Here is an 18204-nt window from a genome sequence, read left to right as displayed (position 1 = left end):
ATGCTTCGTGTGCCGATCTCGCCGACATTTTGATTCAGAGCGTACTTGTTTCAGTCATCACGAATATTATTGTCCTCCTTGATCACTTTGCCTGGCCACTGTATAGCTTGGGGTTGCACAAATATGCGAAGGCTTTTTTCCTAAGCAAAGAAACAACTTTTCACAGGTTAAGTAGTTGAGTTGTGGAAAAATTGTGGATAGGTTGTGGTGACGATTCCTTCTAACCCTTCCAATCAGTCCTATTGTATCGTTGTTAGGCTGTTCACTGGTTGGTATAGTATTGGACAATAATTAGTCGTATGGCAAACAGCACAAACAGAAGCCCTAACTCATCACTATTGTAATATAGGCGGGGGGTGTTAAGAGTGGTGACTGCTCCTTCCCACCCTACCGAGGCCGGACAAAAGAAGACATGGAAACAGCAAACACAACAAGCATAACTAAGGTCCAGTAGGCCTACACTCCAACTAGGAAACACACACACACACACACACACACACACACATGCACACACCAAGGAATCTATACCAAAGAATCCTTGCACGAACCTCTCTCCCAGCTAGGACCGTGGTGTTGATATGCTGGTAATGATCGACTGATGACAAGCACTATTTATTTCATTATTGCCAACAACAGTAATGAAATGAAGTAACTCGCAGTTTCCGCCCCTCCCCCACCCACAACCCCACCCACCGCTGCTCCTTGCCCGGTGGTGGCGTGGGGCGTGTGATGACGGATGACAGGTGGGTTGGAGGAGTCTTTCGTCTATTACCTGACCACAGAGTTCTATTTTATTTCTGAATAACAATAATTAGACATGATTCAATAAATAATCATAGCTTACAATTTTTAGTACTGCATGTGCTTGCATAGGTGATGATGACTGCTGACAGCGGGCTGAGGAGTCTTCCATCTATTAAAGGCTACCTGACCACAGATTATTATCGTATTTCTGAACAACAGTAATTAGGTACAATATAGTAAAGTACAAAAAAATCAGAGCGTACAATATTCAGGTATGTCTTGTGGTGAGGGAGGAGTGGCGAGGAGCCTTGGTGATGACTGATGACGGGCGGCGGGAGTCCTCCGTCTATAGCCAGGGTGTAAACATGGCCGACAGCGCCAGCGAGAGCGACTCGTCCTCCGTGACTGACGGGCCCACCATGCAGCCCCCGTCCATGCCGCCGTCCCCCATCACAAGGGAGCAGTGGCAGAAGAGGATAGACTGCCTGCAGCAACAAAACCGCGTCCTCAGGGCCGAGCTGGAGACCTACAAACTCCGCGTGAAGAGCCTGCACGAGGAGAACAGGGCGTTGCGGCAGGCGTCTGTCAATATTGTGAGTCCACGCAGCATGTTCCTCTCCTGCCCCGGGCCTCGGTGTCAGGGCGTGTGTGTGGCGGGGCGGGGAGGGAGACACGCAGGGAGGATGTTATGGGGATTGGTAGGAGATGAGGCGTAGTATTGGGAAGGAATAACAGTTTTCTTCGGGAAAGGTTTTTCCTCGCATAGCATTTTTTGGCAGTTCCTTTGCCTCGCCAAACCATTCTGTGTGAAGGAATGTAGATAATTCTGTGAGCCAGAGCTGCAGGCTGTTGACGAAAGTAATAATTACTTAAAAGTAGAATAGAAGCATAAGACAAATTGATGTTTGATATTCATGGAACCCAGCTTACCCAAGTGACCAGATTAAATTATGGAATGACAGCATTTTGTTTAATGTCATTAGGTTTCACCAAATGTCAGACATTGTAGGAAATTCTTGCGAATATTTAAATTATGGTAGCCATCTCACGCAAGGTTAGTACATACATTATGTGTTGTATTTTGGTCTTAATGCAGTGCAGGGTTAAGGTTTGGTTTATGCACTCTTCCACATATCATTTCATATTTAATTAACTGTTCTGTTGTCATATGTGTCTTTTACCAACCTTCAAAGTTCCCAGGTTAGGAAAGCATGCAGAGATCAGAACAAGTGTGCAGATAGCCATCAAATGTGTCTGGGAACTTGTGTGACCCCAAGAGGCAGATTGGCCCAATGCGAAAACGTATCAACACAAGGGAGGTCAAGGGAGATTAAAGTATATTCATTTGGGTAAAGATTCATTTTAACCCGGTATCAGCGACGGGCCAAATTTGTGGCTTTACCATGTAGCAGCGACGGGACAGATTTGTGCCAAGCTATAACCCTCCCCTAAAAAGATGATACATAAACTGATCACAAATGCTTTGATATATATTATGAAATGGTTTGTGTGAGGGATGATTTTTTCTCATTTTTCTCGCATAGAAGGACCATTAAGAAACATGATCCCCGCTGCTACCGGGTTAATGATGTTAGTAATTTTGAAATGCTGACTGCTTATTTCTGGACAAAATATAATGCTGTTTATCATGGAGATAGTATTTTTCTCTGGAAATGACTAAAAGATTGACTATTCAATGCCTATTGTGGGCCTGCTGCCGCAGCCTCAAAATAGCTCACAGAGAGGTTCAACTTGGGGGCCCCATGGAAAATCAGGGGTATTGGATGGGGGAGCATATTTAAACTACTCCAACCGAACTTTATGACCTGACGGCTAACAGGGGCTTCGCCCCCCTTGACCCCCCTTGTAACCAGGAGGGGCTGTACCTCCCCCCCACATACACACACACACACATATGCGACTTATTTCTGCAAGGAGGTATTTATCGCAAAACCGGCTGGACCGCCGGATAATATTCGTGGATATTATCCCCTATTTTCAACAATAAAAAAATAGTCCTTGAATTGGATTTTGAAAGCGTTTCCATGATTGTTGAACGTTTGTTGAAAAGATATATGAAGAGCTAGTGATGTTTCATAAGGTAGGTAATGAAATACTGGTACGTTGCAAAAACGAATCTTAACCATTTATTTGTCTTTTAGTGATCCTAAAGGGGGTTGCGAGTGGCAAAGTCCTCCATTTGCAAGACAATGAAAGCTCCCATTGGATTGTAGCTGTGGTAAGCCTTAGGCCTTAGCTGCCAGAGGATGCTATGGGCTAATCCACTGCCCACGGCATGCAGGTTCCCACTTCTATCTCATAGTTATTATCTCACTTATTTTGATCTCTACAATCTTTCCTATAGTTTTCTGGGAGGTTTGACTGTTAGTAGAATACATATTTGACAACAGAAAAACAGTCAGTAAAGTAGAAAACGAGATATGGAAGGGGGCTTAACCCAGTAGCAGAGACTGGCCAAATTTGTGGCTTTACCGTGTAGCAGCAACGGGCCAAATTTGTGCCATGATATAAACCCCCAAAAATAGATGATACATAAACTGATCACAAATGCTTTGTTATATATTATGAAATGGTTTGTGTCAGTGATGATTTTTCTCATTTTTCTTGCTTAGAGGGACCATTAAGAAACATGATCCCCGCTGCTGCCGGGTTAAGGGGAAAGTCCGCCGTGGATTAAAATTGCATCTATGGTCATGAATAATTTATATGTTGTATATATCAGTACCTTTGTTATCATATGAAAAATTCAAGCTGATCAGATGAAACGAATAATTAAGAAAATTATTTTTTGTTATTTTTATAAAACTTTTGAATTAATTTTTTTCAGCCATCTTTTTACTGATTTTCTTGTGACATGCACATCTGATAATGCATTGTTATTCGAACAATTTGTCAAGATGTTTTTTTGAAAACTATTTTTGTTAATCTAATTTTTTTTTGTTTTTTGTTTTTTTTGTTTTTGTTTTTGGATAATTTTCCCATATATAGAAACTATGCTGTTTATCAAAAAAGCATCTTGTAGAATATTAATATGATATATGATCTTGTATGTCCTAAAGTTTCATGAAAGTCGTCCAAAATATAAAAAACAAAAAATATTTTTGTTAATTTTCTACTAGTTTTGAGAAAAACTCTATTAAAGTTTTGCTAAAGTTCTTCGGCCCAGTGTAGGTACTATACTGTCAATGCTACTTTCATATGAATTTTATGGGATCAGTAATCACATATCAGTGAGTGCATAAAAGGATCAGGCACCTTGTCCCCCCTCATAAAGGTATTAATCGCTCAAAGGTGAGGGTGTCAGGGCGCGCCACGCCCCTCATTGTTGCAAGGTTCGATCAGTACTCTCCAGATGTATAGCTATCTGTTGGATGTCCTTTGTCTGTCTTCCTCTTCTTCAGTGTAATTCTTCTCTTTTCTCTCATTTCTAATCTTTTTTCTATGTGTTCATTTGTTCCAAACATTTTTGTGAGCAGGTTGCACTTTTCATATCCATATTTTTTTATTTTACGTGCCAGCCAATAGCGCCGGTAGGCTCTCTTGAGGGGCCTAGATGGTATTTGGCCCCAGCCCGTCATGGCGCAAGCGTTTTATAGTGGCGCCATCTTTTCTTGGCTCATGCTCCCCTGGAGCTCGTTCTTGATTCTCTTGAACGGTTTCCTCTAGAGTGCGGGTTGATGGGTGGTCTTCAGGACAGCATAGGGGTAGTTTCAAGCCACTCGGCGGTGACTGAAAAATCCCAGGTGGTAGCGGCAGATTCGAACCCACGTTGTCCATCACACAATGAATGCAGGGCCCGCACTCAAACCACTCAGCCACCACCTACCCAAATTATGTTCCAAAACTGTTACATGGGTTACAAACTTCACCCTGAAGATTGCTGCATGTTTGATTTTTCAACATTTACTCCATACTTTGGCATGCCAGCTGATGCGCCGCAGTCAACGTGCCACGCCCACGCAGTAGCCATTTAAATCTCTTCGCTATTTGGCATTTAAATTTATGTTTGACTGAAAAAGATTTACCATTCGAAAGCCAAAGGATAGGATGTTGCCATAGACCATATAACTATGTGATATATATATATATATATATATATATATATATATATATATATATATATATATATATATATATATATATATATATATATATATTTTTTTTTTTTTTTTTATTTATTTATTTATTTATTTATTTATTTATTTATTTATTTATTTATTTATTTATTTTTATTTATTTATTTATTTATTTTTTATTTTTTATTCACTAACTAGTCAGTTGCATTTTTCTTTTGCAGCAAGCCAGAGCTGAGCAAGAGGAGGAGTTTATTAGCAACACTTTATTGAAGAAGATTCAAGCTCTCAAAAAAGAAAAGGAAACTCTGGCTCTTAATTACGAGCAGGAAGAGGAGTGTTTGACAAATGATCTGTCTCGCAAACTCAGTCAAGTAGGTCTACATTTTGTTTTATACTTTTGAAATTTTCTGTTTACCTGCATGCGAATTTGCTATACATAAAATGTACTGCTTGTGTTTTATATGACTTTATCTTTCAAAGTTTTCATACTATTTCAAGAACTAGAAGAACTTTACTAATATCATTATGTACTTCCAGCTGCGGCAAGAAAAAGTGGAGCTGGAGCAAACACTTGAACAGGAACAGGAGTGCCTTGTTAACAAGTTGATGCGCAAGATAGAAAAGCTGGAAACAGAAACGGCAGCAAAACAAAATGACCTAGAAACCCTAAGGAGAGAAAAGGTTTGCCCCTTGTATTTTTGTTTCCTGTCTTCCTATTTCTTAGCCCGTTTCCTTATCTGTATATCACCAAATCATGATAACTGGGCGATAGAAGTCTTCTTTCCATGCATGTCATCTGATTACTCCCACTTCTGCTATTCCCTTTATTCTTTTCTCAATATCAGATATTGATGTTGCTCTTGCTTGGAGTCTAGACAAATGTTTATACAGTCATATCCCACCCTATGTCATTAATTGAATCCAAGAGCCATGACATAAGCTGAACATAATGCTTTAAAAATGCCTTAAAGTGGCTAACAACACTGTAAAACTAGCCATAAACCACTGAAAACTAGTGTGTATGTCCCATACACACTACCACTTGCCACCGTTGGCGGTGGCTGAACAGATAGCAAGACGGCCTCACGTTCAGGAGGACACGAGATCAATCCCCGACCGGTGCCACCAAGCTGGGATTTTTCAGCCTCCGCCGAGTGGCTTATAACTACCCACATGCTGTCCGGAAGACCACCTATCAACCCGGACTCTAGATTCTAAGATTAAAGATGAGTTCCAGGAAGGCAGCATGAGCCAATGCAAGATGGCGCCACTATAAACACTCGCCTGCGCCAGAACGGGCTGGGCCCACCATCAGGACCCACCAGGAAGAAGCCTTGGACCGACCATCAAGATCCACCGGGAAGAAGCCAAACGGCGCAATAGGCCAAGACGTAAAGAAAAAAAAAAAAAATGAGTGTGCTATCTATCTATTTATCTATATCTCTGACGCCCTGCTCCCTCGCGGGAACTTCCCTCCAGGGGGTGGCCGCAGCAGAAGTGTCTCCATCCCTCCCTGTTCTGGCACTCCCTCTCAGCACATTCAATCCTGCTACTTCCAACTCTCTCGCTCCAATACTCACTCACCCTATTGATCCACTTCACAGGTGATCTTCCCCTGACACCCCCTCCCTCAATCCTTCCCTCATACACTTTCTTCATGAATTCATTTTTCCCCGTTCTCATCACGTGTCCAAACCATCTGAACGCACCACGCTTCACCCACTCCACCACTCCACACTCCTCTCCTTTTGCTGTCACACCCATACCAAACCACTCATACACGGTCATTACTTTCTCCATCCCATCCTGAAACACCATATGCACCTCTTATATAACTCATTTAGTGTTCACCACTCAAAAATGGTAGTGTGGACAGGAAGCCAGCAAACAAACACTGGCAGTGGCCCTGCTTGTTGGTGAAATTTAAGGAGACTAGTCACCTAGGTGAGGTGAAACTCTCCAGTGCATGCCGACGGTGGTGATTGGTTGTGTGTGTGGGACTTTAAATTTTGTCAAAAATAGTATGTAGACCAAGGTAGATGGTTTCCTTCAAACATTTTCTTTGCCATTCCTTTAAAATTAATAATTTCTCAAAGGGACATGCAAATGTGAATAGATAGTCTTCAACCAAAATTTATATAGCTATTTTATTTTCATATACAGCTTTGATATACTATGGGTTTCAGAGGCCGTGTTGTATGATTTTTCAAGCATAACTTTTTAACAAAGCATTGGATAAGGATGATAATTTGGCAAAGTATGTTTCAGACCTTGCCCTATTCTCATCAATATAATTTGTTGAAAAGATGTGGCCAGTTAAGGCAGTTTAAGAGGCACGTAACGATAAAACCCAGCAGATGAAGTGCTTCGTGTTGCAAGGCTAGCAAAGATTTCTGGAGAGACATCGTACTTCGCCCATGCCAGTGGCCAGCAAGATGTCAGCCACATGATTCATTCACCTGTGGCAGCACCAATGCCAGAGCTCTGCCACATGTTTTATCCTTTAATCATTTTATTTTCTCATTTCTGTTACCAGAGCAGTTAAGAGAACCTTGATTTCGCTCTTCAGTCACTGACTCAGCCTGCCAGCCACCCGCTGAGAGAAACCTCACTACAGAATGCACTTCATCAGCTGGGTTTTATCGTTAGGTTGCTCTTATAATTGCCTTGATTATTCACATCGTAATAAATCATAATGATGTAAGTAGGCAAAGTCTGAAACATGCTCTGCTTGCTTTGTTAAAAAGTTATTCTTGGACAACGATATAACACGGCCTCCAAAACTTAAGAGTAAGCACCTAATTCCTAATTGTAAAAAACTCTGTCCCTGATTATAATTTATATTCAACAGATTGAATTAGAGAATACATTAGAACAGGAGCAAGAAGCACTAGTCAATAAACTATGGAAGAGGATGGACAAATTAGAGGCTGAAAAAAGGTAAGTTATGAGCCAGGTCAATGATTATTTTATGAAGAAGTAAGATTGCACCATAGCCTGCAGAACCTGTCACATTTTTGCTGTCAATCTATTTATGTTATGTCAAGAAAATCCCCAATATGCTTTCTTTAAATACATACAGGAAGCATTTGGAAGCTCCCTTGAAAGGTGCCTGGAAGGTGTCTTGAAAGCTAATTCACTACAATAACTTCTGCAACATTCTTGGTCTTTGCTGCAGTTTCTGTCATTTGGAACACCATCTCTCCTCCTGCAAACTTCAAGTTAACCAAAACACTGGTTTCTCTGTTTTGTTCTACTTTTTCCATCCTCAATTTCACTCCAAAGCTGGATGTTGCATCTACGTATGCTATGATGTTACTTACATTCATGCCCTGCCTGGTCCAATTCATTCACTTCTGTCTATCAACACCTACCTTTCCTTCCTGTTGAGAGTACATCTATATACAAACCAGTGCCTTAGAATGGTGACCACTTTAACCCTTCAAATTTGCATACTTCAGCTTTAAATTCCTGTCTTTGTAAAGTACTAGTAGTAGTAGTGTCTACATGCTATCCAAATTCATAATGCAAAAGTTAATCAGCATCAGTATTATCCCTTTCACTGGCAAACTCTGAAACAGTCTTCCTTCATATTTATTTCCTCCTTCCTATGACTTGAATATTTTCAAGAGGGGAGCATCAAGATTCAAGACACTTTTCCAACCTAAATTGACCATGGTTTTAATACTTCTGTCCTCTGTGTGAGCTCAGTGATTTGCAGGCTTTTCTCAATTCTTTTGCCCCTGAACTTTATTCATCACTGTAAAGATAAAAAGCCAGACTGGCATCTTACAGACTTCTTAGAGAATCCCTGTGTAACTTTCTGACCTATCCATGATATTTCTGTACTCTGTTTTTGCAGTGGGGATGTACTTTGTATGTCCTGGTTACATGAAGAATATCCCAGGATCAGTGGTGGGCATGGTTCCGCTAATTAGCGAAGTTAACTTTTTCGTTTGCTGACTAGCGTTTTCGCTAAATTTTGAAGCAGTTAGGGGACCAATTAGCTTCTGCGAAATGTAGTTCTTCCTCCACTAACTTTAAGTCCATTAAAAAATTCATACAGAATTGTTCTTGTCTGTTGTGGGCAGACACAACACCAGTTCAGCCACATGGCACAATAATTCCAGGGTTTCCAATTTTGGGTAAATTATGCCTTACAGTACATCTTCCATTTCTGCACTGCTATTGCAAGTTTATATATAAGGGATAAATAATGTGGATGTTGAATTTAATTTGTTTATTTGCGTACATATTTATCAGCATCTGATTTTGGCATGCTATACCTTTGTCGAAAGCTCTATGTCTAAGCTACAACATGTTGAAATTTCAGGTCACTAGGTTTGTTTTTAAGGGTTTTAAAGCTAAAATACTAAACCGAAGCTAAATCCATATAAAAAGTTAGCGGTTAGCGTTAGCTTCTACTAATTTCTTTATCAGTTTAGCGGTTTAGCGTAAGTGAAGCTAACTTTTTAGTTAGTGGATTACTAGTTAGCAAAGCTAACTTTTCAGCTAGTGGTGCCCATCACTGCCCAGGACATATCTATGTCCTGGGTTCCCTGGAAAATATCCCTGTAAAAAATAATTAATAAAATATAGAATCTATTGCTACTAGCAGTTTGAATTTGGTGCTCTGGAATAGAGCCTGCCCTGACTGTTGAGTGGTTAGTAGAAAAGTTATCTACACATCCTCTTCCCTCCCTAAACCCTCTAACCCTTTTTTCTTTTTCAGAATTTTCCTGTACACATTTTCTGGTACACCCCATTAACTTTACCCTTTTAACTACAATATTCATTCTTTACTTCCTTAGTATAACTTCCATTATTCTGATATCATATGTGGCACTTGTTTTAAAGTTAACTTGTATAACAGTAAATTCTCATTCATATAAACTCCATATTTCAGCATTCATACTGTGTTTTCCTCCTTTATTATATTTTTGTCACATTTCTTCTGTATCCTCTCCTACCCTTATCATTCATCATCTTCTCTTCCCTCCCAAGGATGCTGCAGGGCAAACTTGAACAGCCGATCTCCAATCCCCCATCTCCAGCAGATTTCAATCAAGGTGACCGTGCAAACAATTTGTCTTCTCATATACAGCACTTGCGGGATGAAGTATCTAGGTTTAGGGAGCAACTCACCAGTGCCCAGGAAGAGCGTAAGTAATCCTTTTTAAGCTACATTGTGCATTTTGGGAGAGTGTAGCCAGAAGTGTGTAAGAACAGTTTATTAAGAGCAAAGAAGTCAGGATTTATGATTAGGCTCGATGATGGGTCTCTTATTTTTAAATAGACAACAAAGTGATACTTATAGGTAGTTTTGACCTAGGAATAAAACAATTTGCCAGGCGAATATTCATAACGCCCTTCACTTGGAAGATAATATAAGTGAATCCTATTAATATACAATTTTAGCTATTAGGATTTTCAATAAAATATGCTAATGGTGACTCATAAAAGGGAAATAGATCCCAGTTAAGAAGTGAAGGGCTGAAGTTTTATGTGACAGTATATGTGATTTAAGTTTTTCCTCCCAAGTTAACGTGAAAATCACATTATTTAAGAAACTAGTAGAATATGAGTTACATGGTATGCACCATCCCAGTTAACACTCATATCAGGAAAAGTAAGTTAGATTGAAAACTGGAGATAGTCATAAAAGTGAAGTGCCGTACATATTACAAAAAAAAAAAAAAAGGTTGATAATTAGACTTTATTTTGACAATTTTCCACTTTAAACTACTGCTCAGAGCACCTTATTCCTGACAGTATTGGAATGCTGTGTACAAATTGGTGAACATTCTCTAATAATTTCTCTTGCATCCCAGATTCATTTGTCTTATTCCCCACTCAGACAGGAAACAGAGTTTAGAACAAGTTTCAGAACAAATTAATTTAGCATGTGAACTTAATATGTTGATACTATTTGAGGTAGGTTGTTGCATTCAGAGCAGCTGTTATACACAGGTAAGCCAGCTGTGCTTTTTGCAGACAATCGCACAACCCAACAATATGCAAATGAGGAGCGCTTAATTCGTGAAGAAAATCTGCGTCTCCAAAGAAAGTTGCAAATGGAAGTTGAGCGACGAGAAGCCTTATGTCGACACCTCTCTGAGTCTGAGTCAAGCCTGGAAATGGAGGAGGAGAGGCACTACAATGAAATCACCTCCCATCGTCACCGAACACTCTCCAGCCCAGTGCCGTATAACCCCTCTCCTAGCTCCTCACGTCCTCTGTCACCAGGTACATTTTGAGTGTTTTGCTGTGGTGTTCATGTAGAGGTTGTATGCCAGTCTGCATGCTTGCTTTCAATTAGTTTTTATTAGGAAAAGAAAAAATTGTTTTCATGCACTTTCAATGCCAATAGGAGATTGAATGATGTAGGCATCACTAAGTAAAGTTTCAGAACCACTTGTTTATCAGTATAGTTTCATACAGCCATTTGGTGAAATTTTGAAAAGAATGTTTTATATTACATTTACTTTAAAGCAGATGTTGAAATAATCATGTTAATTGACTGAGAAGCTTTGCAGTCAGTAGCTATATTGTTATTTCTTCTTTAGAAGCCTCAAAAATCCATAAGTTTATGGAATCAATAAAATCATCAAATATTATATATAATTTTTTAAGCTTGAGGTAAATGAAACTGCAATAAAAATGTTTTAACCATCTTTTTGGCCCAGGTCTTTCAAGTTACAGTGGTGGACGTGACTTGTTCTCCCCACCAAGTCCTATGGGTCGGTGCCCCCACTGTGGCCAGGTGATCATCCACCATCCTCCGCCCTCTGTTCCTCCACCTAACTACTTGCCATCAGCATCCCCTCCCCCTCCACCTGTAATATCTCCTGCAGTAAGTTGACATCTCTGTTAAGCATATTTTAGATAGCACCACATTTGCTATCATTGGATATTGACTGTTAATTAGTGAAGGTTCAGATGTTCATAATTTGAGAGTAATTTTGTTATTTAAGGTGAGCAGCCAGCTGAGTGCTAACTTAAGCACCAGTTAATTACCTTTAACCTTGTAGCAATAAGTCATATTTACACATTTATCAGCTCTATTGTTCAAGTGTACATAGTATCCCCATTTTATTACATTTCATGAATCTCCCTGAAAATTGATTCATGGCATCTCATAAGCAATTAATCTACGGCAGAATGTTTGATGCAAAACTAGGTACCACATGAACTAGTGATATAGTGGCATGGAAAGTTTGAAGACTTGAATATGCGATGACAGAATGGATGTCGATGCAGTAAAGAGTGGAGGGATGTGTTATGGCTACCAGTCTTAAGTGAAATCTGAGGAGCTAGAGTTGAAATCATAAGTAAAATGGAAGAAGCTGTTTTATTCCTCTAATGATGAATTCTTTTTAGTCGTGAGTTTTTTTGTTTACAACTTTTTGAGAAATATTTATTAGCTATGAGTATATTTAAAGAGAGATAGAGCTCACACACAAATTTAGTAGCTGGGGCCTCAAATGTTGTGATAGATGAAAAAAAAAAAAAATCAATTGTATGTAGAGTCTGGGTATTAAACACTACCTCTGGAGGAAGAGTTAATGCCAAGTCATATAGATAAAGAAGTTCAAGGACATGCTTGATGGAGAGAAGATGATATACAATCATACATGATCAGGAAGATGTATGGAAGGGGCTACTTCACTGAGCGTTTGATGTAGGTGATGATAAAACTTTGCATGTTACTTTGGTTGAAGATGTCTAGACTTCCAGTGATGGGATAGACATGGGGTTTAGGGTGCTGTCTAGACTTCAATGATGAGATAGACATGAGGTTTAGGGTGCTGTCTAGACTTGCAGTGATGGGATAGACATGGGGTTGAGGGTGTTGTCTATACTTGCAATGTTGGGATAGACAAACAGTGGATAAATTATAGTCTGTGTACTCTTTGGGAAGAAAACAGAATACGAATGTGTACATGTGGACGTGTTAGAGGACAGGCGTGAACTAGCCTGAGTGGCCCTGAAAATCAACAATATATACTTGGTGCTGACACTACAGAATTGACATTGCCCTTAGCTCCAAACTAACACTATTCACAGCTACCTTATGAGGAGAATAAGTTAGGGATAGGATGCTGCACATTAACTCATAAGTTGACTGACATAAATAAGGAAGTGAAACTTCATAAGTTGATGTGATACTAATCAGCATTCTTTTTAGTGAAATTTCAAATCTGTGGCTCCCTGACCATCCCAGCAGGCTGCTCCTATTAAATTTCACAAAATTTGTGCCCAAATTAATGGATATGTCATGCTTTATGATTATACAAGTCAGATACCTGTATGACATCAATATGCTTGCAGAGGGTTAGGTGAATATACACTAACTGCTTGTAGCATGTTTATCCTATGACTTTACTGGACTGTGGTGAAAAGTTTCTGCATTTTGTGATGTTCCTTTCCATGCAAATGGTGAAACTATAATGTTACTTCTTTTTCTTGACTGTGGTAACCAGGCTGTCACACCAGCCCTGTGCCCTGGGGTGATAGGTTCTTACCCACCACAGGCTCAAGGGCCAATGCAACAGAGATTAGCACCGAGGCCACACGCAGCTAAAGCGTATGCCCCTAACTTTACCAATATACTAACTGTTACTTTAATGAATGTTGAAATGCATTGTTTCTTTGGATTTATAAACTAAAAATTGACAGGAATAACTACCAGTGGATCCTTATGAATGGAGAGAGAAATAATCATTTAATTTTATTTAAACCCTTAGACTACATGTGTAGTTATATAAATCATCAGCAGGGTTGGTCATGGCTACAGGCATATTTCTACAACACAAACCATTTACCACTGAGATATTTCTCATCTTCCGGCGAACAAAGGGAACCCACGCTCACATCTTTGACTTGTACAAAGAGACGCTGGTCCTCATTGAAAGACCGACTTGGTTGGCTAGGCTGACGTCAGCTGATATAGTCGGTCTGTCGACATCCTCCCCTCCCCTTCATGAGCCATCATCCAGCAAGGGCCTGTGGTCCCTCCTTGGAGGGATGTATGCGCTTGACCCTGACAGCCTCCATATAGACCGTGTCTCCACCCTTGAGGTGGCAACAAACATGTATAAAGAAAAAAAAAGACTTGTACAAACGAGATGCTTGTATACCAAGTCACCGCTTGTGTGTGTGTGTGTGTGTGTGTATATATATATATATATATATATATATATATATATATATATATATATATATATATATATATATATATATATATATATATATATATATATATATATATATATATATATATTAGTCATGTATCGGATATCCACATCCGCATCCGCGGAACATCAAAATAATTTTCCGCATCCACATTTCTGATAAATAAAACATCCTCATCTGCATTTGTGATGAAATAAACATCCGCATCCGCACCACACAAAGAGGATGTTGCGGATATATTTTATTCATTACAGAGTCACAGACTTAGAGATCATAATGCAGATTACAGAGTATAGAGCTTGCAAAGTTGAAGAAAATAAATTAATGTATGTTACTAAACTTCTACTTCTACTAAAATTACACCTTCTATTCATTTCCTATCAAATTTACACAACCTAATATGTCAAGAATTTTGCGGAAGGGCAAAAAGGAGATAATTTTACATAGTAACTATGTAGTATGTATGTATCATGTAAATTTGTAAAAGTATGTATGTATGTATTTAACTGTGTAACTGTATATACTATATGTAATATTGCGTAGGTACGAAGGGAAGCTGCCTGGCTGGCAAAGAGAGAGAGAGAGAGAGAGAGAGAGATTGATTGATTGATTGATTTCCACGCGTAACCCCGGAGAGAGAGGTCGCACCTCTCCTGCTGCCCCCCAAGCAAGGGCTAATCAAGTTAAGCCCGGCAGCGTTCCGAGGCGCCCTGGGTGTTGTGGACCACGGCCCCCTCCCTGCTCATCTCCTCGATCTCCATCTGCACGTTGGACCCTTGTGCAGTGGCGTCGCGAGAGGGGGTGGAGGGGGCCTGGGGGGACATATGAGGAGGTGTCTTCTTTTGTCCAAGCTTACTCAAATCTGTGTGTGTGTGTGTGTGTGTGATTTATGTAAATCAAATATTAATTCCTCCATTGTTAGTTCCAGAGGCATGGCACTCGCACTTCTCAAGAACGATTTGTGAAACCCATTGCTCCTCCTCCAAGTAGCTCTGCTTTGTTGGCTACTCCAGCCTCCCACCACACATCATCTAGTACATCTGGATCAGCCTCCAGCTCAACACCTCCCCACCCCCCGCCTCCTCCAGTTCCAGCCCCTCAACTACCTTCTTCTCCCCACCCTGTTGCTCCACCTTCCCCAATGGATGTGAGTCGTAATTGATGAAGAACAGCATGGATTCTTGGTGAAAAATCTGATATATCACCTTTAGAAAGGTTGCTAGTAAGCTTAATATCCTGATAGAATTGGGAAATTATTTTTTCTTGCTTGTGGAGATAATGTTGTGACTATTGTGATAGAAAAAATACTGATAACAGTGAAAAGGGGCAACTCTGGACATTTTTGGTAGTGTGGACAACTGTACAGTGAATGATGTATGTCACAGCTGTCCTTGGGCAATTCAGTTATTAAAACATATGCATATTAAGTTCATAGAAAATGTCTAAGCTAAATGTGATACTTATGTGAGATACTGACATAAGGAAATGTTAATAGAATAAATTGAAGCTGTGTTAGTATAAGAAACAATGTCAGTGAAGTGGACTGTTTCTGTCTTCCTCTGTCAGTCTGTACATCAATTTCCTTGTCTGTCATTCTGTCTAGCAGTCAGTCTGTATCACTGCCTTAGTCACTTTGTCTGGTTCATCTGCCAGCATCTCTTTTAAGACACTTAATGTCAATCTATATCAGTGAGTAAGTCTGTCTGTTTCTTTCATTCATTGTCTGTTTCAGTTATTTTCATTCTGTCTGTCTGAATGTCTTTCTGTCTGTCTGTCTGTATTTTGTGTCTGTCCATCTTTATCTCTTTCTCCCTCTAAAATTGTGATATCAAGCCTGCTTGTTGTTGGACCACTGTATGTCAGTGTCTTTAGAATTTAGTGCCGACTCAATTCCTTTAGATGAGATACACTAATACATATTCAACCTGATTGTAGCACAGATTATTTTCTTCTACACTATTTGAAACTGCAATCAACCAGTTTATGCACAACTGTTCCATTTGAAAATGCAGGTAATAATTACATTATAGGATAATTTGGTCATAGTATTTTATTGTTACCCATTGTTTTGGATGATACCTAAGTAGGTCTCAAAAGTTTACAAGAATGAAGTGGAAATTGTTTTTGTATAATTGAAAATAAGCACACAGTTGCTGTTATAGATTGGAAAAAGCTATGACAAAGATTCACTACACAGATAAAGCTGATTTATCCACACAATAATCATCGTAACTGTGTGGGTGATCAAACTTTCAAATAAAATATGGATTGGTAAGTATGTGGCATTTATAATATGGTCAAAAGTATTTCTTGACCATACTTGCTGTACTAACTGTTTAATGACTTATATCACTGTGGCTAATATACATCACCAGCACTAATGCATTACCTGTATTCAACATAGATTGTTATTTGCTTGTAAATAGTTGTGGCAGCTTGAAAATTACATGGGTGCTGGAAGCAGGGTAATACACAGATGCTATTTTTATTATCCATAGGTTGTAGGTGCAAGAAGCTGGCAGGGTCATTAATATTATGATATTTAATGTGTCATATATCTTTGGATTTTGGCATCAGTGAATCTGAGCTGCACTCCAAATAAGCACCATGTCCTCCTTGGGTAGCTTCACAAAATAAATTATCATGTTCTCTTGAATAGCTTGATCTTAATGTAACCACTACATTTTGAGTGAAATTTCAGTAAACTGCTATTGAAAAAAAAATAGTTCATCATGCTCTTTTAATGATATTAACAAGTCTTTATCACTCTGTATTATACCGCATTGCTATGACAGCCTAATACTTGTCAGGAGCCATCATGAATGCATGCATGTTGTATCTGAATATATTAACATTATTAGGAAATTCTTAATGGATATGAAGTATGAATCAAATCTCCAGTTCAATCAGAACTCTCATCTGGGCAAGTACTACAAGTTTTCAGCATTTAAGGCATTTGAGACTGATACGATGTAGTAACCACTAAATGCCTTACCAATGATTCTGCTGTGCAAGATCCTGAATATGCTAACCTTTTCAAAAGTATTTGAGTGGAAAACTAATACCCCACAACAGTGGCATAGCTAGGGATCTACATAATTTTATGAGAAGGGCCAAGTATCCATACAGTTACTTATTACATAACTTCCCTCAGAATTTCATATTGAGGTGCCAGTTGTGGGCCCAACTTTTCTTAGCCTCACTGTAGCTATGCCACTACCCCACCATGAACATAATCATTTATGTGTAAGAAAAACATGTTGACTTAATATCAATGTTTAAGATACTGTTTCATTTCCTTGGGCAGCACATTATTTTTTTAATGTGGATAAAGCAACTTTATCTGTATTATAGAATAAATAATAGCTAATCAGAATTGTGCATATGTTAATTTGCAAAAATGTAATGATAATTATGATGTATATAGATTGAGGGATGCATATTGTCATTTCTTGTTTGCTTTATTATTTACTTTGAGAGTTTGCTAACTGGCTTTGCCTTTGTGCTCTGACTGTCAAAACCATTCATATGCAACACTGAAACCCCTTTTCTTAATAGCAAAGCACATAAACCTTTAGGCATTTTTGATGTGAGGCTTGAGTTGAATACCTTCCTGGGGATACCTATTGAGTATAATGATAGTGGTGCTTACTTCTAGAATATTAAAAGTGTATTGAAATTTTATATTCAGTGAGTTACATAACTTCCTCATGGGAAAATTTATATTGAAGCAATAAATTTATTCAACACTACATAAATGAAGGTCTTTGATATTTCACTATTATACATGTTAACCTTTTTTATGTATAAAATGGAGATGCATTCCTGGAAAACCAGATATTTGGCAATGTCTTGTTTAGCGAGCCTGTTACAACATGAGTTAAATGGAGATGTCACCTGCATCACATTTATTAAACAGAGGACTTTCCAACCTTAAGAAAAAGTTTTTTTATGAAGTAGATTCACATATGCATATATTCAAAACACACAAGAAGGAGTGAGAAATAACAAGGCAAAGAAAAGCTACAGAATAATATAGCTCATTTGGAAACGTGGTTGTATGGTCTATGTTGCTGTGTGGCCCTTTCCTTTCAGGTTGGAAGAGAGCAAGTTGCCTTTCTTTTATTTGCCTTCTAACTACACCCAGATTCTCTAATATTAAATTTTT

General features: G+C 38.9%; 1 protein-coding gene across 1 annotated transcript; it reads left to right on the top strand.

Moving 5' to 3' along the window:
* The first annotated feature begins 1047 nt into the window (after positions 1-1047).
* Positions 1048-17794, top strand: LOC127007278 (coiled-coil domain-containing protein 6-like). The gene is made up of 8 exons (XM_050878052.1): positions 1048-1337; positions 5063-5212; positions 5379-5522; positions 7693-7781; positions 9846-10003; positions 10836-11087; positions 11528-11694; positions 14959-17794. Exons 1-8 carry the CDS (start codon positions 1059-1061, stop codon positions 15196-15198), a joined length of 1479 nt encoding a protein of 492 aa, XP_050734009.1. The 5' UTR covers positions 1048-1058; the 3' UTR covers positions 15199-17794.
* The last annotated feature ends 410 nt before the right edge of the window (positions 17795-18204 follow it).

Source organism: Eriocheir sinensis, chromosome 3 (assembly GCF_024679095.1).
Source record: "Eriocheir sinensis breed Jianghai 21 chromosome 3, ASM2467909v1, whole genome shotgun sequence".
NCBI classification, from domain to species: domain Eukaryota; kingdom Metazoa; phylum Arthropoda; class Malacostraca; order Decapoda; family Varunidae; genus Eriocheir; species Eriocheir sinensis.
The sequence above is the reverse complement of the archived record's forward strand: the minus strand, read 5'-3'. Positions and strand labels throughout refer to the sequence as shown.